This window comes from Malaclemys terrapin, chromosome 4 (genome assembly GCF_027887155.1).
Source record: "Malaclemys terrapin pileata isolate rMalTer1 chromosome 4, rMalTer1.hap1, whole genome shotgun sequence".
Lineage (NCBI taxonomy): Eukaryota > Metazoa > Chordata > Testudines > Emydidae > Malaclemys > Malaclemys terrapin.
Genome location: NC_071508.1, coordinates 138,936,890 through 138,960,914, shown reverse-complemented (window position 1 = coordinate 138,960,914; position 24,025 = coordinate 138,936,890). Strand labels below are relative to the sequence as shown.

Genomic DNA, 24,025 nt, shown 5'->3' with positions numbered 1-24,025 from the left:
AGACCCTGCATGGAAGGGCTGGGGGCAGCATAGCTGCGCCGGAGGAGCTGTCAGTGTGGGGCCACCCAGCGGCCCCACGGTCTGTTGCTCCTCTTTCTGGTACACTGTACCATCTATAGATATCTTGCTAGTACGGCGTATAGGAGCATACCGCCCTACCTGCACTGCTGAGGTAGACCCCCTGGTCTGGATGTAGTTTCACTGATACGAAGATGCTTTGTATCAGTATAGTTATACCCCGCCCTGTCTGGGAATAGTTACACCAGTGTAAAGCACTTTTACAACAATACAACCGTGCATACAGGGATGGTTGCATTGCTTTAACTATGCTAATACAGCTAAAGCAATACTACCTTTGAGGGTAGACAAGGCCCTACTCACTTGGAGTTTTTAGAAGGGAACTATCTGGTATAAATTCCAAACTATCTGTTGGATTAAGCCTGAGGAGCTATAAGTATAGATAGCAAGGTCATTTTCTTGGAAAACGTGTTCTGAGAGAACTCAGACCTCAGGTTATATTTAAAACTTTTTTCACAAGGAAGCATATTTCCAGTCTCCTTAATACCTAACTAGCCATCCAATCAGTAACAATAGCATTTTTGAAACTGGTAAGGAACATGCAAGGTTTAGGGCCAGACTTTCAGCACAGCCATGCTTGATTGGCTAAATGCCAATTTGTAAGATTCTGCAGTAAATACTCTGACCTCCCCAACAGAGAACAAAGCTACAAGCCTTATCAACTCACTTGGGGGCCTGCAAAGAGAATGAATAACGATTCAGGTTCACAGAAGGTTCACAAAGGTTCCAGGTAAGCAGGCTTTCAGATCCCCGCACATGTCTATATAAATCCACCATCTATACTTCTCCATCTTAAATTGGCAACAGAAACTGAGCAGATAAATATCTTAGTGGATGTGAGAGCCTGACAGGACTTTTGGGAAGAAGTTTGGGCAGATATGGGGGCGGGGAGGGAGGGAATCTCCTGGTAAAAATTAGAAAGGGTAAATAGATAAAAGGGCCCAATCTTCCTTTGTGAAGTCATGGCTACCAAGATGAACACCTCCCAGGACAGGAGCAAAAGGGAGACAGACATGAGTGGCTGGACAGGTCTCAGTTAAGGCTAGAAGCCTGAAGATCGGGGACAGTGAGTTTGCACTTTCTGCTCATAGTTGGTTACAGATTTGTGGTGGCTCAGAGACTGGATTCGCAAAGGGTGTGTGTGATGCTGCTGGATTCATCAGCCATCGCCCCAAATAGGGAAGGCAGTACAGCCTGATGCTGCAGTAGACTGTAGGATATAGGTCCTTTGTCCCCATGAATCTCATAAGCATGCAGTCCTGTTGTTTGTGCTGTGTGCTGAGAATGATACATGGGCCAAATTCAGGGAATGATACAAACCACCAGACGGACTGTAACAGCTGTTTGTTCACAGAGGAAATACTCCACAGGGAGCATGCCTAGTTTCACCCACCTTCAGATGGATTTTCTCAGATGTTTCCTTTCAGTTGTTTTAAATTTTAATCAGCCAAAGACCAACTTTCAGCAAAAGGGCCTCAGGTGTCAAAATACAGAATATCCTGTTAACAGCGCTATATGGCCGAACACTGCTGGAGCAATGGATTGGGACTCAATTTAAAATGTAAAAAGTTATCTACAGACTACAATGCCTCGAAAATCTTTTCCAAACCTAACACATTGAGAGGAAACTGCACAAATTAAGATTTAATTTTTGTTAAAGCTCTGAATCTTTCCACTGATAAAATATTAAAATGTAAACAATTCTCTAACAAATGCTCTATTCATCAAGGACCTGGGTGGCGTGTACAGGAGGGCTGTCATTATCTAAATGGCTGAGAAGAGTTGCAGAGTCTGTTTTTTCTAGGCAGTTAATGCAATATTATCCTGAATCTCTGGCCGCAAAGTGAAATACCAAATCTGGGCATGTGCCAGTAAAACATTGATGAAAAAGAGCAATTATATGTAACACAGTAAATTCTGCACCAAGAGCTATACAGCAACTGCTGGAAGATACAGTATTTGCGGGTAATTTAGGTTGACTCCTAACTGACCACCTGCGAAGCCTAAAATTATATTGCTGCAGCATTGGGTGGGTGTTGCACATGTTTATCTCATCTCAGATTTAGTCTAGTGTGTCTAAACATTTTAGCCATGAAGATGACTTAGTTCTATAGTTCAGGGGTTGGTGTTGTAAACCAGGGGTCATGAGTTCAAATCTCACTGGGGCCTGGGTTGCCATTTCTGACTCGAGCTATTGTTTCCAGGCAGTGAGGCGCTTGATTTTAGGGTGGGGAGAGATAGCTCAGTGGTTTGAGCACTGGCCTGCTAAACTCAGGGTTATGAGTTCAATCCTTGAGGGGGCCATTTAGGGATCTGGAGCAAAAATCTGTCTGGGGATTGGTCCTGCTTTGAGCAGGGGGTTGGACTAGATGACCTCCTGAGGTCCCTTCCAACCCTGATATTCTACGGCCTGTGTTATGTCAGAGGTTACAGTAGATTAGTTTAAGGTTCCTTACTAACCTTAAAATCTATGAATTTACACTAAAGCATGAAGGAACTGGCCAACTCTAAATTATCAACAATAAGTATAGGAGATAACTGCAATATGAAATGCTTTGATTGGTTCATTCATATATTTTTGACTTTCTGTCTTAAGCCCTCAAAAACATGGTGGGGTCTGGGCCTTTAGGTCTTGAAGTCAATGGATGTTTTACCACTGACTACCGTGGAAGTATAACTGGACCCTCTTGGCTAAATTTTCAACAAAGCGCTGAAAATCCAACTGTTATTTTGGAACCCAAATGGGAGCAGAGCTCATTTGAAAATCTGGCCATAACTGTGGTCACTGAACACTTGAAAGTCTGTCCCTGAGCTCCTCTGGAAAACTTGGGCCTACCTGCTGCATGGTACTACATAAAAAAAACAGAATGAAAAAGGTCATTTCAAGCACTTTGGAAAAACAGCAATGGGTTCAAAAATGGCCAATGGAGAGAAAAAGCAACAATGGTATAGAACATGTGCAGAAAGCCAGCTGAACATTGGTAAAGCTTTTTTGCAAATAATTATTAAAATACAAAATATAAATAAAACCTATTCAAAGAAACAAGCAGCAATAAGGAACCCCCAGGAATTGGAATAGGTTTACATTAGATCTGACCGGAGGATGACAATTCAATTCCACAGCAACATTCACTCACATCCCACGCCAGTACCCTACCACCTAGCTGTAGTCTCTCTCTCTCTCTCTCTCTCCCTCCCTTCTCCCCCTGCGATCCCATACACCTTCATGATTAAAGTTTAATAAAAACCAAACGTCTCTATGAAAGGTTTCAGCTTCAACCACAAAGCATATTTTGATAGAATTTCATTTTGGCAAATATGTTCTGACCAGCTGTAGTTTGTAGTTATTCTACTATCAGTTGAGGGCTACATTATTGCCAGCTCTCATGATTTTATTGCAAGTCTCACAACACTTGATGATCTTCTTAAAGCCCCAGCTCCTGGAGTTAAGGGATTGTGTGACAATCTGATCTTTCATTTTATACAAAAAAGTAAGTTTCTAACCCTCAAGTCTGTGGAGAAACTCTTGAAAATGTTACCTGACTGCATTCAAAAGGCTGAGAAACCAGAAGACATATAAAATGAACTCAAAATGTATTTTGTTAAATGTCGTGACTTTTAAGTCATTTTCTTGATTTTGGATAGCCTGCCTCGTGATGTTTGAACTATTGGGGTTGGCAGTAACCCATAGGAGTGTGATCCAAAACCCACTGAACTCAGTGGAATACACCTCTTTGATCAAGGAGTATAGGGCTAAATTCTACAGGTCTGCTGAGCGCTCTTACTTGATGCTTCCAAATACTTATGCATGTGCTTCAATGGCACTTGGGTGCACCACTGACTTCAATGGCACGAGACGGTGCTAAAAGTCTAACACGCGCTAAAGTGCTTTGCAGGATCAGAATCCGAGTGCCCAGCACCTTGAAGGGTCAAGCCCATAAAGAACGATTTACTGTACATCGTCTGAATTGTTTCAGTCTGTCTCTTGGTAGCTGAAGAAAACCTGGGCCTCATGTGGTTGTTTTTCTGTTAGTTCATTTGTAGCTTTAATTCACTGGAAGGAGGGGGGCTTTTTCATAGCTGCAATATGACAGAGATGGTTCCATAAATTATTACTGAGTGCCCGTTATTATAATGGGGAAACTCTCAGGCTTAGCTTTTGTCTTATTTTACAGGTTTGCCATTACAGTATCAAAGAGCTGTTCTTACTTAGACCCAGCTTTACTCCTGTGAAGTAGCAACCCCCTCTTCAAGTAGATCCCTCAAAGTCACGGAGTTAGCACTATTAATATGAGTAAGGGTAGTGGAATGGGACTGACAGCTTTTTAGTTCGCATTGTGTATCACACATACAGCAGTCTTGTCTCATAAAAAATATAAACCCAACAGTATAACATTAAGTAAATTCAAAATGTTAACAGGGCTGAGGGATGGAATCCTAATACTGCATTTCTAAAACCTAGTTGTAGAAATCCGAAAACTGCTGAGCACGGACTTCAGTGGGAGTTGTAATTGCTCAGCACCTCTAGGATTCGCCCCATGCTATTTGCTAGAAGAGCCAGTTTGTTATCCCTTTATAACTCAGAATACAGCTGCAGTTTGGGGTGAAAAAAAATCATTCCCAATTTTCAAATACCTCACTAAAACCAATGAATTATATGCCACTTGCTATGAGGAGCTCTCCCTGATGTTCATGTCTGATATTTGGTAATATTCAGTTTCTAATTCCACTAGGAAGAAAGAATGCCTTAAAAGATAACACGTAGCCCTGTTTAAAGGCTACAATAACTTAATAACTGAAGGTCTGGGCTTCGAGTAAAATAATAAATCCAACAAACAGCCTGGCTATAGTAGGATTACATGAAGAACACATATAAAAACTGATATACATACATCATATTAAAATAGACAATTTATCTGATTACATGTGGGGTAAGAACACTAGTGTAGATGAAGTACAAGCCATCATATATTCATACTGCCTGGGCTACCAAAACTGCTTTCATTCAACAGGGATCACACCTAGGAATTGAGCTCCTGATTATATTTTAATCACTGTGCCCGTTGGGATGAACCAACATATTTTTGATCAGTTCCCAGAATCAAAATTTAAGTGTTAAGTCATTACTTTTCTGCTGGCATAGCAATTTCTTCAAAATATGTTACTTAATCTTCAGGTTTAAAGTGATTCTATGAGTTCTACAGTTAACCATAATATTAAAGGGAGCATCTCGAAATACTTAGTCGGCATTTAACAACACCACTTATATGAGATTCTTTGCCAGATGCAAGTTCTATATAACTGCAGTAGGGTGAACTACTATCTGCCCTATCTATGTGAGTGGACACCTGATTTCATTAGCTTGCATTTACTGAAACCTGTTTGGTGGTACATTTGTGCACATAGAGCAATTCTAGTTACACTATCAACTTCTACTTGTGACTGTGGAAACTTACAGAATAGACTTCTCAGTGAGGGCTGACTTATTAGCAAAGTTTATGACAATTAGACATAAGATTGCTTGCCCTTGCCAGTTATTCTTGCAGTTGCAAATGTAACATGGTAAAATTTTTGGGCCGTATTCTGCTGCATTTTCTCCAGTGAAGTAGCTTCATTTTACACTAGAGATGAATTTGGTTTGTTAGCTATTCGATCAGCAATTATTTCACTCAGTTATTTCACAGTAGAGGAAAATTAAGATCCTAACAGAGAGAACTTAATGGCACACCAGGGTATTTTCATTAAAGAATCCCAGACTTTGCAGATCACAGGGCGCAATTTGAATTATTCACGTATTTTACTCATTTCTATAATGCCTATTGCTACAGCAGTTGGGCACCTTAATTACAGAAAATTAAAGCACAAAACAAGAACAAAAGCATAACAGAGATAAACAAAATAACTAGGTCCTGCATCCAGCCCTGAAACTCATTAGGATCCAGGCTCTCATGAGCTTCTAAAGGGAGCAAATTCCAAAGATGAGGATCTCAGCTGCAAAAACCCTGCCCCTAAACACAAAGGGTCAAGTGCATCCCTACTGTAACTCCACTGAAAATACTTGTCTGGGACACCAAACCTACTGAGCAACATGGCTACTGGAGGCTAAAGGGGCGTGGTAAGAATGAATGAATTCATGTATGTAAAGCACGGTGAGATCCTCAGACCGACTCACACAAAGGCAGTGAGCAAAGAGGGAGAGGTGGACTAGGAGGCACACCAGCCAGGCCATGCAAGAGATTCATACTTGATATATATTGTTGGGATAGAGCACCCCATAGGGAAGAGGAACACATGATTTCTCGGCTGAAGCACAGAAGTGACAGTCCGGAGATCCTGGTTCTGCCATTGCCCTGCTGTTCAACCTCCAGCAAGTCACTTGCCTCTCATGTTGTCATTTGTAAAATGAAACTAATATTTCCCTGCATAGTGAGGCGGGGTATAGTGAGAATTTAATTAATGTATGTAAAGCCCCTTGAGATACTCAGATGGACTCCTACAAAGGCAGTGAGCAAAGGAGAGGTGGAAGGAAAGGCACACGAGCCAGGTGACGTGCAGTTCCTTTTCCCTTCTGCGTGAACTGCTCAAGGCAGGACAAACTGATAAAAATAATGTTCTCCACCCTTTGATCTGCACTGCACCAACTTATTGTCATTATAAATGCCTTTGCAAATGCCTCTGAAAGGGATCCTTCCAGAACCCTTGAAAGTCTTGCAACTAATCAGTTCAGAGCATGAGGAATCCCCTATTTTGCTTATAGCCAGAGTAACAGTTTATCATCCTTTAAACTAGATTTATGCCTTCTACCAATCCCTATGTCACACAATAAATGTAACTCTGTTTCATTGAATTAGCTGTCAACAGTGATGGCAGAATCGAAGGCACTTCCAGTAATTAAAGCCAATTCTCTTTAACTTGATGTGGTTAAAGGTCTCTCTGGTCAGACAGCATGTAACATAGATACTGGATTTACAAAATGTAGGAGGTGGAGGTAAAGATCTCTCACCATTATTGCAGACAAATGATCTTTAGTAATGAACAACAAAGCCTGCATGAAATTCACTTAACAGTGTTTTTCAGTGCAGCAAATTAGTAATTTATGCTTTATTTTATTGTAACACCCTCCAAATCATTTATTTAGTAGCACGCAGCTAAAGCCTTTCTTCTTTAAAGAGCCGTAACACAAAGAGAGAGAGAGATCCTTTTTGTTACTAAGATTAGTATTTAGCAGGAGATGGTTCGCTGACTTGAAATCCAAAAAACATTTTGCTAAAGAAATTGCCGATTTTAGGAGCTTTCAGCATAGAGGCTTCAACCCTGAATATGATACCCGATGACTTTTTGCATAAAATCTGTATTTTAAAATGTGTTCATATCTTCAAGAATGAAAGGAAATAGACCAGGTTTGTGTATATATGCCTCAATTCAGATTCTCCAGCCGGTACAAATTGGGGATGGCACCAAGATACGTGAGCGCACAAACGCACACACACACACACGTCTGGCAGTGGGTCAGGACATTTCTTCTCTTGCTCTTGTTCCTTATTTCTTCCTCCATGCTGCATCCTGTCAGGACAGAATGATGTGATGTGATGAAGTCCTTTGTCAACTGGTGCACTTCCTCCACTTCCTACATGTACATTAGCCGCTGTGCAGGTATTGCCTTCTGCCGTCTCCTCTTTTCTCATACCTGGCAGAGCAGCCTGGAATAATTACAGTCCCTGATTTCCTCAGAGTACTGGACCAATGAGACAGAACACAAACCATAGGAGGCACCAACCTTCATGCACTCAGCTGCCCAGCAGGGGCATATGAAGCACCCACTCAAGGGATGCAGCAGCAAAAATACTCCCCCACATGCTGGAGAGAGAATTCCTGCGCAAACGCCCTGGGGGCAGTGCAGCTCTGCAGCACTTCCAATGCAGGGCTCTGCCTTAAAGGCACAGCTGAGCTCACGGCTAGGGGAGATGAGGAGATCAGCCCTTTCAGGTGATTTAGAAAGACAGCTACACTGTCTTCTCCTTTATTTAGGCCTCCATTCATTACTCCTGAGGCATTCTGCGCCAAAAAATCTGCGCACAGTATTTTAAAATTCTGCAAATTTTATTTGGAGGCTCCAGCGTGGCCGTGGGGAGCACAGACCATGGGCTGAACTCACCGGTACAGCTCCCCAGACACAGACTCAGTGGTGAGGCTGCATCCAACCCTGACACAGCCCATGGACTGGGCCTGCCACACAAACACCCCCGGGCCCTGCCCCTTCGTGCTGGGTGCACCAGGTGTGGGCAGGCAGGCTCAGCAGGGCAGGATCCTAGTGTGAAGGGGCCTAGTGTGGGGGGGATCCAGGTGTGGGTTGAGAGGGTTCTGTCTGGGGCAATTTGGGTGCAGGCGGCTCAGTGGGGGATCCGGATGCACAGGGGCTTGTTAGGGGTTCTGGTTGCAACAGTAATGGGACACTGCAGGGGGGTCCAGGTGAAGGTGGTTGGGGCTCAGCTGCAGGGGAGGTCTGGATGTGGGGGGGGATAGACCTCAGCAGGGGAGTTTGGGTGTGGTGGGCTCGGGGGGGGGGAAGTGTCCAGATGCTGGGGGAGTGGGGCTCAGTGGGGTGGAGATCCAGGTGTGGCTGATTGGGGCTCGGTGGGGTGAGGGTGTGGGTGGCTCCTCAGGGTGGTCTAGGCGCAAGGGGAGTGGGGCTCATGGGGGGGGGGGGTTCTGAGTGCAGGGGAGGTGAGGATTGGTGGGAGGGTCTGGGTATGAGGGGGTCTCGATGCACAGGGGTTAGGTGGATGGGGGAGCAGCTCCCTGTTCAGGGATCCCTCTCCCTGCAGCTAAGAACCAATGGGTACAGGAATTGGTGTGGGGGGGGGGGTTTGCAGAGCTTCCTGAAACTGGGGGAGAAATCGGGATGGGTCTGACCCAGCCCCGGATGCCACGCAGGGGAAGAGGAAGCCAGGACTATCAGCTGAGCCTGGCACAGGGTAGGGAGCTGTGTCTTCCTCAGTCCCACCCCCAGCCCCACAGTGATTTAGCTCTCTACCAGCTGGGGAAGGGCTCATGACTGCTCTTGTGGCTTCCCCTTGCTTCCCTTTCAGAAAGTCATTTTTCTGTGGGGAAGCAGAGAAATTTGAGGGGGACATAAATTCTGCACATGCGCAGTGGCACAGAATTCCCCCACGAGTACTAAATTAGTGAACCGATACTAAACACCCTGTTCTGCCCTCAGCTACACCTGTCCAACTGACATGACAGTCAGGGAGAGATTTGTGTTAGGGCCAGGTCAATCAGTGCTGCCAAACTTGTAACCACAGGGGGCTCAGCAGTGTCCTGTTTAATGCCACTGCCCCAGTGTTGCATGCTGTGGCATACAACCTGCTTTGGTGATAACTGGAGCCTCCTGCGTTAGCTGCATTTCTCGCACCTTAATGTGGCCCTGGCTGGGGCAAGTGGCATATTCCCACCTCTTCTTGTTTAATAGGAAAACTCCACCCATTACTGTGCGCCCCATTCCCTAGACACATGTACATTCTGTTTGTACCCTCCCACCACCACTGACCACCTCCTTCATCAACTGGTGGCCTATGTAGGAATTTGAGGATGGTCCAGGGGGAGGAGAACGTCACAGAGTGAATCATAGGCTTCCCAGCCAGGGGGATCATGCAAATGCCTTCATAGGGGGCCTAGATTTGCTTGGGTCAGCCCTAATTTGCATGTCTATCCGGCTCAAACCACTATTCATTTCCTTTGGTATTGGCCTGCAGGTCAATTCACAACAATGATGTAAGTGCGTCATTTTACTGCCCAGAAAAGAATTTCTGTGTCTTTTGTTCCTGACTCAGGAGAAAACTTAGCACTGATGTGTCAGTGGAAAAAAAAAAAAAACAGACCAGAATACAGGCAAGTGAAACTGGCCAGTGTGAAGGTTAACATAGAAAACACTCCTATGAGAGCCCAAAAAAACTGCACACATTTCCTCCGGTAGAAGATTTAAAGAATTTCAAGCGCAAAGATGCCATTCTGTTATGCTCAGGGACACCCTACCTCTGACCAGTGAGCCAGAATAGGCAGAAAGAGCATTCCTACAGGAATAAGATGTGAAGGATTTACTGCTAGAGGAGTCTCTCTGGAGACAAAGTGTTTCAGTGCTGTGACAACCACTCATCTTTCATGGTCCCAATGCACTGCTACAGTGCCACTGGGCAAGACCAGTTATTATTCGAAGCCAAGCAGAAGGAAAGCATAGCCACAGCTCACTGAGCAAATCATTTCTGCTAAGACAAAACTCACCTGATCCAGAATGTCCAAATATCACTTTCCCCTCTAGCTCCCTCGCTCCTATTCTAAGAGGGAATTTGTCACAAGGTGAAGCTGTAATTAACAGAATACAATGCTGCAAGCCGCTCAGTGTGTGTTTCCCTGAGGAAGGTCATTCACTGCAATTGCATTTCCCAACACAACTGCTTCACGATGCTAAAAATGTGCATCGTTTTATGATCTTTGGCAAGGCAAGGGCTTTCTAAGAATAGTAAATGAAGTCCACAAGATTTGCCTGAGCAATTTTCCTCTCCAAACACATATCTCACCCCCTTAATTATTTGCTTTTCATCTATCTACTCTTCATCCTGTATCCTCTCTTTCAAGATTTGCCAAGATTCATGATCCTCCAAGACAGCTAATGTTCACAGGTACTGGGATAGGATAAGACACAGAGGCAGAGCCTTTTCAGCAGCTTCACCCCAGCTGTGAAACACCTAATGAGGGCAGCTAAAGCCAGACTTTATACAGGTCTCAATGGAAGACCCATCTCCTGGTAAGTCCTTCCTCCAGGAATAGCATATTCCCAGGCTCAACTCACAACTGTAGAGATAGGATGGAAGGAAAAACAAAATGAAACTCACACAATCATGCGCACTGGGAACAAGGCAAGGGTGAGGGTTTTGCCAGTTAGGCAATGCTCAGGAACAGCTTGAATTGGCATGCAGCACTTAGACATGACATCAATAAGCACCTCTAATTAGACAGGCTGAGAGAAATGACTGAGTAACTTACATTTCAAACTAGATTATTAGATAAAACTTGGGGAACAGCTCCCCATTATTTATGTAGGTTACGACCATTTCAGTAAAGATCACAGTACCTAAAATAGCAACCACCTCATCATCCTGTATGACTTCTAGGGATCCCGACACCACAAAGCAGAGAGCGTCTACACTTTCTCCAGCATGGTAGATGAGGTCTCCTGGAGCACAATGAATAGTCTGAAATTCCACAGCCAGGGCCCGCAGGCAGCCATCACTAGCCAGTCGAAAGGCAGGGTGCTCGTTAAAAACCTTCCGGTTCAGATGCACGCAGATATCTGCCCTCATGTCCTTGGGACAAATGGAAAGAACCTGAATAAAGAAGGGGAAAAAATCAGCTGGGAATATGATACAAGATCAGTAGGTGTTTTAAGAAACTGCTTCACAAAAAGACATTCCTACAGCAGAATATTTTTTACCAGTGTCACCTTCAGACAGTATTCAGAGAGAGTTTTCCACCTATGTCCGTGATATGGGGATAATGATACTGATCTCATTTGTAAAGTGCTTTGAGATCTACTGATGAGAAGTCCTATGTAAGAGCTAGGCATTATTACATCAGTTCCTACAAACATAAATTCTACAAAACACACCATTTACAGTTGGCACTAATTGGCACCCGTGTTGGCAGTCTCAGCAGCCGGGGCATCTGAATTACCCACTTATTGACAGAGATGGTCCCTGTGAAAGCAGAGAATTGGGGCACATTGATTAAGGCAGTGGTGGAAGCCGGGCTGTTCCCTGCTTCAATGCTTCTAAATGGGCAAGAGCAGGAAAGCAAACCCCAGCACTTGCACCTTCGGATCCAGTTTGTAAAGATGGGAAGCTATGCACAAACCACCTCATTATCTGTTCAGCATGTGCACACGTGAGCTATTGAAAGTGCTATTGATGTATGTCCTTTAAAAACCTGGCCCCCAAAGCCTTGAAATAGATGATCATTTATTATGTGCATTATGAAAGCACCTACAGTCTCAACTGAGATGAGATCCCCATTGTGCCTGGTGCTGTATAAACACATAATAAGGGACAGTCCCTTCCACAAAGAGCTTACACTCTGAATAAGATACCAAAAGAGCTTCAAGATTAGAACAAATAGGAACAAAAACGTTATGCAATCTCGTAATAAGAAATATAAAGCACAAGTGAGTGAAAAGCCGCACTGTGAACCTGACGACAGCCAATGATAGATCACTTGATCTTGGCCATCCTGTGAGATAAATTCTTACCGTACGTGGCTTTTCCTACAGATACAATAAAGGGAAAGTTAGCAAAGCCTAACCAGTTAAAGAAAGAAAGTGACAAACTGTGAATCACCAGTAATTATAAGAACTAGGCTTGTGAAATGCACATTTAACATGAGCACATTTTCTCAAACTTGCTAATAGTGATGTAAATCCGTATGCATCCGAAGAAGTGGGCTGTAGTCCACGAAAGCTTATGCTCTAATAAATTTGTTAGTCTCTAAGGTGCCACAAGTACTCCTGTTCTTCTTAAGTACATGGTAGCTAATTTACTTGGGAATATTCTCTTTTTAAGACTGCTAACAAAAATGTATGACAAGGTGTAAATTAAGCCCAATGGACACAAATTAACTACACTGTGAAAGTCTCATATATATAGAAAACTGCAGGTCAACAAATAGCACTGCGCAAGTTCTCACCTTACTGAATTAAATCAGTTCGCTCCATAGGCAATAATGAGATACAGTCTCCAGTTCATGAACAGTTTGCCAGACCTTAGAATGTCAAGGAACACTTTAGCAGAGAAATCCAGGCAACACTGAACTAACTTTGTGGCAACCATGCTCATGTTAATGTAGGAATTAAAGTTAGAATTTTAATTTCTGTTCAATCAAGATCTGTTATAAAGAATGATATTATTATTATTGTACGATATTGCTAAAAGGTCTAAAGCATAGAACTGTCAGACAATAAACTATCTAAATCTTAATTAATTACATTAATATGTGTCCCTTCCTTGTTTTAATAGATCTAAGTCATACTGTTATCTTTGAGATAATGGATTGGAAAACAGTCAAGGTAAATTTTAAGCGTATATATTCACAAATGTTTAAGACCAAAAGGGACCATTCTAATAATCTAATCTGAACTCTCTCATAATACAGGTCACAGAACCTGGCACAGTAATTTTTACATCTAGCTCATAACTTCTGGTTGAACTACAGTACATCTTTCAACAAGACATCCAATCTTGATTTAAAGACTCCAAGTGATGGAGAATCCACCATGTCCCTCAGTAAGTTCTTCCAATGTTTAATTACCCTCACTGTTAAAAATTTGCATCTGAATGAATTTGTCTAGCTTCAGCTTCCAACCATGGGATCCCATTAAGCCTTTTCCTGTTAGATTAAAAAGCCAGCTACTGTTTTTCTCACGTCTCCTGTGGGATCCTGCAAAAGATGATGATGGGATGGAATCTTCCATAGGATAATGGTTTCCCATTTACAATAACTTTTGAGCTCTACCAGTTAGCCAGTTTTAATCAATTTAATAAGGGCTACATTGATTTTGTTTGTGATTTTTTTTGTCAGAATGTCATGCAGGACTAAGATAAATGCCTTACAGAAGTCTAGTATAATATGTCATCAAAAAACAACAAGTTAGACAAGACTTGTTTTCCATAAAGCCATGTTGCCTGCCACCATCTTTTAATTCTTTACCGATTGTGTCCCCTATCAGCCTTTTCATGATTTGGCCCGGTATCGATGTCAAGTTAACAAGACTATAATTAGCTGGGTCATCTCATTTAACTTTTTGAAATATTTGCACAATATTAGCTTTTTCCTCTGCAACTTCCCCAGTTTTCCATGATTTGTTGAAATTGAACATTAATGGTTTAGATAGCGTCTCAGCTAATTCTTTTAATACTCCTGGGTGCAAGTTTTCAGGACCTGCTAATTTAGAAATGCTTACATTTAATAGCTGCTGTTTCAATCCTCCCTATTTACTTCTGGAATAGAAACTTTTTCCTTATTACTGAAAGATATGAATACATCACCCTGCTTCTCTCCAATAATAATTATTGACTATTTCTTCCTTTTCTGCTTCATGACTGGCAACTTTACCATTCTTATCTAGTATCGCTAGGATTTCCTTTGTTAACAGTGTCATTCTTTTAATAATATAAATGATTTTGACTAAAAGAGGCCATGATCCTTGAATTTCCAAACCCCGTGTTCATAATATATCTTACATACACCTAAATGATTTTGGCTTCCAAATCTTCTCTTCCAACCTTCTATACTTTGGAAGGAAAAAAGAGTGGACTCAACACCTCTCAAACTCTAATTACTGTAAAATATTACAGAGGGAGGACAAGAATTGTAACCTGAGAGCTTCTCAGATTTCCTGGTTTGTTTGTTGCTTGTTTAATATAAAGTGATCATACTCATCAAAAATAAAAGATATTCATATACCCAAGAAACTTATTAAAACCATCCAAATACAGTTCAATGAGTTAAAAATACAGTACCAAGTGATCAGTCATTCAAACACTGTTCCTATCTTTAAAAAGGGGAACAAAGAAGATCTGGGGAATTATAGACCAGTCAGCCTAACTTTGATACCTGGAAAGATATGGAACAAATTATTAAAAAATCAAATTTTATGTACCTAGAGAATAATAGGGTTATAAGTAGGGCTGTCGATTAATCACAGTTAAGTCACACAATTAACTAAAAAAAATTAATCATGATTAAAAAAATTAATCGCATTTAATCACACTTTTAATGTCACTGTTAAACAATAGAATACCAATTGAAATGTATTAAGTATTTGTGGATGTTTTTCTATATTTTCAAATATATTGATATTTATTACAACACAGAATACAAAGTGTACAGTGCTCACTTTATATTATTTTTATTACAAATATTTGCACTGTAAAAATGAGAAAAATAGTATTTTTCATTTCACCTCATACAAGTACTATAATGCAATTTCTTTACCATGAAAGTGCAACTTATAAATGTAGATTTCTTTTGTTACATAACTGCACTCAAAAAAGACAACAATGTAAAACTTTAGAGCCTACAAGTCCACTCAGTCCTACGTCTTGTTCAGCCAATCGCTCAGACAAACAAATTTTTTTAAATTTATGGGCGATAATGCTGCCCGCTTCTTATTTACAATGTCACCTAAAAGTGAGAACAAGCGTTTTCATTGCACCTTTGTAGCTGGCATTACAAGGTATTTACATGCCAGATATGCTAAACATTTGTATGCCCCTTCATGCTTTGGCCACCATTCCAGAGGCTATGCTTCCATGCTGATGACAATCGTGAAAAAAAATCTGCTACTTAAATTTGTGACTGAACTACTTGGGGGAAAATTGTATGTCCCCTGCTCTGTTTTACCCACATTCTGTCATATATTTCATGTTATAGCAGTCTCAAATGATGAGCCAGCACATGGTGTTCATTTTAAGAACACTTTCACTGCAGATTTGACAAAATGCAAAGAAGGTACCAATGTGAGATTTCTAACGATAGCTACAGCACTCAACCCAAGGTTTAAGAATCTGAACTGCCTTCCAAAATCTGAGAGGGATGAGGTGTGAAGCATGTTTTCAGAAGTCTTAAAAGAGCAACACTCTGATGTGGAAACTACAGCACCTGAACCACCAAAAAAGAAAATCAAACTTCTGCTGGTGGCATCTGACTCAGATGATGAAAATGAACATGGGTTGGTCCGCACTGCTTTGGATTGTTATCAAGCAGAACCCCTCATTAGCATGGATGCATGTCCCTTGGAATGGTGGTTGATGCATGAAGGACATATGAATCTTTAGCGCATCTGGCACGAAAATATCTTGCAACACCAACTACAACAGTGCCACGCGAACGACTATTCTCACTTTCAGGTGACATAAACAAGAAGCAGGCAGCATTATCTCCTGCAAAATTAAACAAACTTGTTTGTCTGAGCAATTGGCTGAACAAGAAGTAGGACTGAGTGGACTTGTAGGCTCTAAAGTTTTACAATGTTTTATTTTCGAGTGCTTTTTTGTACATAATTCTACATTTGTAAGTTCAACTTTCATGATAAAGAGATTGTACTACATTATTTGTATGAGGTGAATTGAAAAATACTATTTCTTTTGTTTTTTACTGTGCAAATATATGTAATCAAAAATAATAATATAAAGTGAGCACTGTATACTTTGTATTATGTGTTGTAATTGAAATCAATATATTTGAAAATGTAAAAAAAGTCCACAAATATTTAAATAAATGGAATTCTATTATTCTTTAACATCATGATTAATCATGCAATTAATTTTTTTAATCGATTGACAGCCCTAGTTATAAAGAATAGGTAGCATGAATTTGTCAAGAACAAATCATGTCAAACCAACCTATTTTCTTTCTTTGACAGGATTGCTGGCCTAATAGATGGGGGGATGCAGTAGACGGGGTATACCTTGATTTTACTAAGGCTTTTGACACAGTCACACATGACAGTCTCATAAGCAAAGTAGGGAAATGTGGTCTAGATGAAATTACTTAAGTTGGGTGCACACCTGGTTGAAAGACTGTACTCAAAGAGTAGTTATCAATGGTTCTCTGTCAAACTGTGAGGATATATCTAGTGGGGTCCTGCAGGGATCAGTTCTGGGTCCGGTACTATTCAGTATTTAATGACTTGGATAACAGAGTGGAGAGCATATTTATAAAGTTTGTATACAACATCAAGCTGGAAAGGATTGCAAGCCCTTTGGAGGACAGAATTAGAATTTAAAATGACCTTGACAAATTCGAGAATTGGTCTGAATTCAACAAGATGAAATAAAAAAACCCAAACATAAGTGCAAAGTACTTCACTTAGGAAGGAAAAAATCAAATGCATAACTAGAAAATGGGGAATAGATTCTGCAAGAAAGGATCTGGGGGTTACAGTGGATCACAAATTGAATATGAATCAACGATGTGATGCAGTTGTGAAAAAGGCAAAAATCATTCTGGAATGTTTTAACAGGAATGTCCTATGTAAGGCATGAGAGGTAATTGTCTTGCTTCACTTTATACTAGTGAGGCTTCAGCCGGAATACTGTGTCCAGTTCAGGGTGCGACATTTCAAGAAAAATGTGGTTAAATTAGAGAGAGTTCAGAGGAGAGCAACAAATATCATAAAAAATTTAGCAAACCTGATTTATGAAGAAAGGTTAAAAATACTGGAAATGTTTAGTCTTGAGAAAACAGGACCAAAGGGTGACCTGATAACAGTCTTCAAATACTTTAAGGGCTGATATAAAGAGGACTGTGATCAATTGTTCTCCATGTCCACTGAAGGTAGGACAAGAAGCAATGGTCATAATCAGCAGCAAGGGAGATTTAGGTTAGCTATTCAGAAAATCTTTCTAACTCTAAAGATAATTACTCTCTTGAATAGGCTTCTAAGGAAGGTTGTAGAATCCCCAGCATTGAAAGTTTTTAAGAACAAGTTGGCCAAACACCTGTCAGGGATGGTCTAGGTTTACTTAGTCCTGCTCAGCGAAAGGGGCTGGATTTGATGACATCTCAAGATCCCTTTCAGCCCAACTTTTCTATGATTCTATGTTTCCAAGTAGTGCTCTTTTTTATAGGCACAGTAGTATTTCTATCATCAGACACCGGAACAAGAAGGATTGCAAGAACACCATTGCACAGAAAATGCCAGATCAGTAAATCACACAGAATTCAGTAATTTAATTGAAGTCATGATCCAAAAGACTCCATTTAGAAAGTGACTCTTCTGATAGCACCTTCTTTATATACACTGAGACTTCACTCTTCGGCAAGCACAATAGCAAAAGAGCAAGGAGCAAAGCTCTAGCCACAGGCTGAACAATTTCATTTTTACAATATGTTGTTCTCCTTGAACTGAGAACAGAGAATGAAGTTGAAGACAACTAAATAGGAAATATTTTGTGTTAAAAGATTTTACAAAGGATCTTAGATATAGAAGAAAATAAAAAGTAAATGTGGAAATATCAAGGGAAAATAGCGAGAAATGGGTAATCCCAATTATTAATCCATATACTGTATGCTCCCAGCACAGGACTCTACAGTCTCTGACTAGCCTTTATTATAGCTCCTTTCTGATTGTACAAATGCAAGCATCAAGGGTTCAGAAGGTGTTTAATGGAGACCATCAACTCCACTAACATGACTCAGGGCAGTACTGTAAGAAGGGGATTTGATGGCACAGATCAGATTCTGCATGGTAGTTTTCCTTCTGATGTAAAGAAGATTCTGGTGTGGAAACAGGATTCTATTTTCTGCAGGAACAAGGTGGAACCTTCTGAAGTTACTAAGAGATCACAGGTTTCAGAGTAGCAGCCGTGTTAGTCTGTATCCGCAAAAAGAACAGGAGTACTTGTGGCACCTTAGAGACTAACAAATTTATTAGAGCATAAGCTTTCGTGGACTACAGCCCACTTCTTCTAGTGAAACTATATGCATCCGAAGAAGTGGGCTGTAGTCCACGAAAGCTTATGCTCTAATAAATTTGTTAGTCTCTAAGGTGCCACAAGTACTCCTGTTCTTTTTAAGAGATTACAGTAACAGACGAGGTGTTTCTCTTTTATATACAAGCCCTGTTGAGAATGGCCCTTAGTCAGCAGAGTAAGAACTAGACATTCTGATTACACGGTTAAAAACAAAGAATCTAAATTGTCTCCTCAAATGTCACATTTTTAAAATGGCATGTATCCAAAGAGGATACAAAATACCTGTTAGTTATTGTTTTTGTTTGTTTGTTTGTTTTTGTATATTTTAAGCAATGTAGCAAAAACCACTTTCCAGTTTCCAAAGAGGTAAGATTTTTCCTGAGGAGTCTTCATTTTTATTTTATTTTATTTTTATTTTTTTGCGCGTGCGTGGAATCCTTGTTTTACGAACAAATCAATATGAAGGTTGCTGACTACAATGCTTTACTATTTGATAGCTTCAGACCATAAGCTTGGGAGAATACAGTCTGCAGGGTTCTATGTAATAAATCTGTGGCCATGGACTTCACAGGCAGTAACTATTGTTCATGCATCCAAACATCATACCTTCTGCTGCAAAAATGAAAGGCAATGTAGAATCCCCATATGCAGAAAAACCTTCTTTAGCTCAGTTGATAGAGTCCTCTGATTTTTAACAGAGAAGGTTCTGAGTTCTGTGTCACATGCTCATGGTGACATTTGCATCTGTGAAGCCACAGACTGGTATCTATTGGATTGAACCACTGTAGACCCCTAATAGCCGAGGGACAGCTTTGCTTAACTGCCGAGATCAAGTAATGCACTGAAGAGGTGCCCTCTTCTGAGTGGAAAATCAAACCTGCTCAGTTGCTTACAAAAAGAATGCTTAGATTTGATTTTATCAGCATCTTCTAGCCAGCCCACACAGGATATAAGCCCTAATACAATCACAGCAGATAGACAGTTTCCTTCAGCACATGTGGTAGTCGTTCATATTTCTAGAACGAAGATGGTAGGTTCCATCTCTGCATATGTGCAGTTTAGATGGTGAGTGAGATATTTATGTATGTAACCAGAGACTTGTGACAATGGTATTAAAAGCTCTGGAATACTCAGAAATAAATGGTACATCTATATCCCTGTGCTAAACTTGAGATCTGGAAGGGAACAGTAAAATTCCCAAGGAGGCTCATCTGAATTTTTTTTTTCCTCCTAGCATTTTCTAAGTGTACTCAGGCAGTTTAAGATAAGCCTCCAGAATAGTTCATCAAATTCTACATGGAGCAGAGATTATAAAAGAGCTGCAAGGATAGCAAATGAATTAAAATAAAGACGTTGTGGATTAAGACGGTGTACAAATAATGTCTGCTGGAACCGTTTTAAATATTTCTGAAATCTTCTCCAGTTTGAGAAGGCTGCTGAATGGCTTCATGGACATGACAATATCTCTGAAGTCATGCCAGGGAATACCTGGTTGACAAATCACATACTGAAGCAGACTTATAATGATCTAAGTTCTCATTCTCTCACTGCATCAGCCATGAGATTTATTTAGTGGTGGCGGAACTTTTACATAAAATTAACTTCGACTTGGGGGGGCGGAGGGGGAAGAGTATGCCCACTGTTGTCTGGGAGCCCCCAGATCAATTCCTGGCTGGGAAGAGGCCAGGAAGAGCTAGATTTTCAGGTCAGACTTTCAAAAGAGCTCAGTTCCCATTAGGCACCCAAAGAAACTGACTGGATTTGCATATGAACTCATTAAGTCAGGTGCTGAGCTCTTTTGAAAATCTGGCCATAAATTTCACAATGGGCATTGGATTTGCTGCTTTGGAGGCAAAGTTAAGAAACAGCTGATATGCAAATCACTGAGCACTTTCATACTGTAAATTTGATTTTTTTTTACAAATAGTTAGACAGATTGATCAGAGTTATTAACCCTGCATGGATTAAGACTGTTTTTAATAGATTGGATCGAACATGCTAGCACTGAGTTTGTTACTATTTAATTGAACTGTCTAAAATTCCAAGAGAGAGATAAGGTCGGTGAGGTTATATCTTTTATTGGACCACCTTCTGTTGGTGAAAGGGACAAGTTTTCAAGCTCTACAGAGATCTTCTTCAGGTCTCTTATGTAGTTTGCTTTAAATGCTGAAAGCACCAGATCTGCAAACTGAGCTTAATTATATTTTTTAAGCAATACAGAATATGAATTACACTGGTGATCAGAGCATTGAGACAGATTTGGTGGTACAGTAACAACAAGGAAAATTTCTTCATTGAATAACACTAACAAGTGTTGGAAATATACAGAAATGGCTACAAATTAGTTTGGATTAAATTAAATTCAATCTTTCCAACACGGATAAAAACTGGCTGTAGGTCTTGAAACAACTGGTGATGATAAATTACACTATATTATGCTGTGGGGACACAACTGCTGGAAGGTCTGGTTTGATTTTTTAATAAATTAACAAATGCTCTGGAAAATGTAGTAATGAGCACATTAATGAAAGGTGCAGATGATACAAGGTGTCAGATCCCACACTGTGTTGTGAAGGGACACTACTGAGGGAGTTTTCATCCTTTTAAGGCCTACTATACACATATCAAAAATATAGACATTACACAACTCATTGAGGTGACACAGTACATTAGAAGTTAGCCAATATCATTAAGAAACTCATGGTAACATCAGTTTTTGCGATAAGAAAAAAAATCTTGAGATTCACACTGCAGAATCTCACCATCTCCAGCAATATAATAAAATAAAATAAAATGCACCCACAGTTTTGGGACTGACAAAAAATTCCAAGCTCCAGTTCTACCACTGACATGGGGAACTTTTTGTTTTAATCTGGGCCATAGTGTCATTAAATAAGGGCATCATTCAGATGTCAAAGGATGCAAAGGATACAAAGAAAAGATTCTCCCCGAGGCTAGACTTTGCATCTCAGCCCTGCACAGGGAGCAGTACAAAGTTACATTGCCCCGGCAGGAGCAAACATAACCACTCGCTGTGGCACTCTGTCTCCCTCAAGTGGTGGCTGGATCACATAAACTGGTTGATGGGGCTGCCACTGCCTTAGCTAACAGACATATCTTTTTAGCTCAAGCAGTAAAGGCTCATGTTTTAAGATATAGATGTCCCAGATTCAGTCCTCCCTCTCATGACAAACCAGGGGCACAGCATTACTGAGGGTATGTTCCCACCTTGGGTGGACATACCCACGCTAGCTCTTTGAGCCAGCATGCTAAAAATAGCAGTATGTCAGCATCAGGACGTTCGGCTGCTCACACTAGCCACCCAAGTACAGTTCCACCCATCCACCTGGGTACGTACTTGAGTGGCTAGCCTGAGCCATCGCCTGTACCACATGGCCACACTGCTATTTTGGGGCACTAGCTCAAGGACGGCTAGCACGGTGCATCTACCCAAGCTGGGACTTGTGCCTCCCAGCCGCGGTGTAGACAAACCCTGAGTATGGATATGGGTTACACAGGCACCATCTTTCTTGGTGCTGCTGGTTGTGCACAGGAGGCAAGTAATCAGCACCATTCATTAGGAGGGAGCAGAGTGCTCCCACCAGTACAAAGACCCTGTTCTGTAGGCCTGTGTGGAAGGCGGGTGGCCCATGGTTCCGTTTCTTCCCTTTTCTGCATCCTGCTCTCCAAGAGGGAATGCACTGTAACGGTGAGTGGCCCTTGAACAGGTCTGCGAGGTGAGGGAAACTTCTTGTTCACCAGCTGCTGACAAGCCAGCCCTTACAATGTAGGGGCAATATTTGTGCAGATTATTTTATTTTTCTTGTTGAGTCTGGAATCATATGTACATTTCATGGTTGTTGCACCTTGTATATGGTGCAAATTCTGTATGGCTAGAAAACAGAGAACCTGTGCTCCTGATCTTACAGTATGGGGACCGCGCTGGTGGTAGGGACAGATGGCAGTAGAGGCCATACAGACAAGTTTCCATGATGAGACCATGTAGAAATAGCAGCCTGATTTTACAGGGCATCAGGACACTGGGAGAGATATCTTGAGGCCATGAATCTCAGGTTTCAGTACTGGGGTGTCAACAATATTTCATAGGGCCATTGAAGATCTCACTAGCAGCGGAAGGGACTAAATTCCCTTGCATTTTCTGAGATTTATGATTCATAAAATTGCAGCCTGAAAATATTTACCATAGTCCTGTCTCTTCTGCATTATTACATATTGGGTCATGCCATCAGTAATGAATAGTTTTAATGCTGTATTGTTTTCCCGTTGTTTCCATTTCAGGAGTTACAACGTGAAACTGGCTCAGATAGATTCCTACGTAAAAACTGAGGAATAAATTGTTTCCTTTCAACCTGTGACTTTTATTGAAAAGTGGACCATTAAATCATGTTAGAAATTATCTGGCCATTGATTTTATTACTTTCTAAGAGAATCTCAAGCCAAACTTTAACTAAGAGTCAAAGGAAGGAAAATCTTTCAGCTTTATTGACATTTCACAATTTTGCCATTAGGAGAGTGGGACCTTCATAGAAACAGCTGGATGTAAACGAATCGTTGTGCAGGTTCACGTGTAATGACCTATTTTTAGAGGAGAGCTGCAACCTATTAATGTTTCATTTGCGGTCAAGCACATTTTGATTAAAACTAAGAAGCTCAAATTCAACGTGAACTTTTTAATATCTCAGGCTGTTACTATAAATACTTTTACAACTACTTAAAAGTTCATATTCAGAGAATGTTCTGGTTCACATTTATCTCTCTCAGCAGAACAGGTTCTAATGTGCAATGCTGCCTCTGAGAGACTTTTAAATATATAATGGCTGCTGCGTTTTCCCATGTATTTACTCACGATCTACATTTAATTCATTACTGGGTGAATAACCAAGGTACCTTGAACATGAAAGGGGCTGTATAAAAACAAATTCCCTCCTACACATGAGCTATGTATTATCATATTATGGTATGTACAGTGCATATGTAATGTATTGTGTGTATTGTCCTAGCTGTCAATGTTAGAGCTTTGACTTCTAAATGTTTTAAGATGATTGATCACAGGCCACTTGCTTCAGTTTAAATAATACAAATAAAGGGACACTCTTAGTTTCATTGATTCTCTATTCATAGGTATGCAGGAAGGAGGAGTGAGAAAGAACAATGAGCACTGTGGGTTGAAGATGAAATTTGAGGACAAATTATCACAGATTGGTCCTTTAAGGCAGGGGTTCTCAACTTTTTCTTTCTGAGGACCCCCAACATGCTATAAAAACTCCATGGTCCACCTGTGCCACAACAACTGGTTTTTTGTATATAAAAGCCAGGGCCACCATTAGGGGGTAGCAAACAGGGCAATTGCCCCGGCGCCCCATGCCACAGAGGGCCCTGCAAAGCTAAGTTCCTCAGGCTTC

At 41.0% G+C, this 24,025-nt stretch overlaps 1 protein-coding gene across 1 annotated transcript in view; it reads right to left on the bottom strand.

The window, feature by feature from the left end:
- Nucleotides 1–24,025, bottom strand: part of KCNH5 (potassium voltage-gated channel subfamily H member 5) — a 227,699-nt gene that overhangs the window by 46,652 nt on the left and 157,022 nt on the right. The window contains exon 9 of the mRNA XM_054027148.1: nucleotides 11,210–11,462. Within this exon, the coding sequence (XP_053883123.1) occupies nucleotides 11,210–11,462 (253 nt within the window). The remainder of the gene's footprint in view (nucleotides 1–11,209; nucleotides 11,463–24,025) is intronic.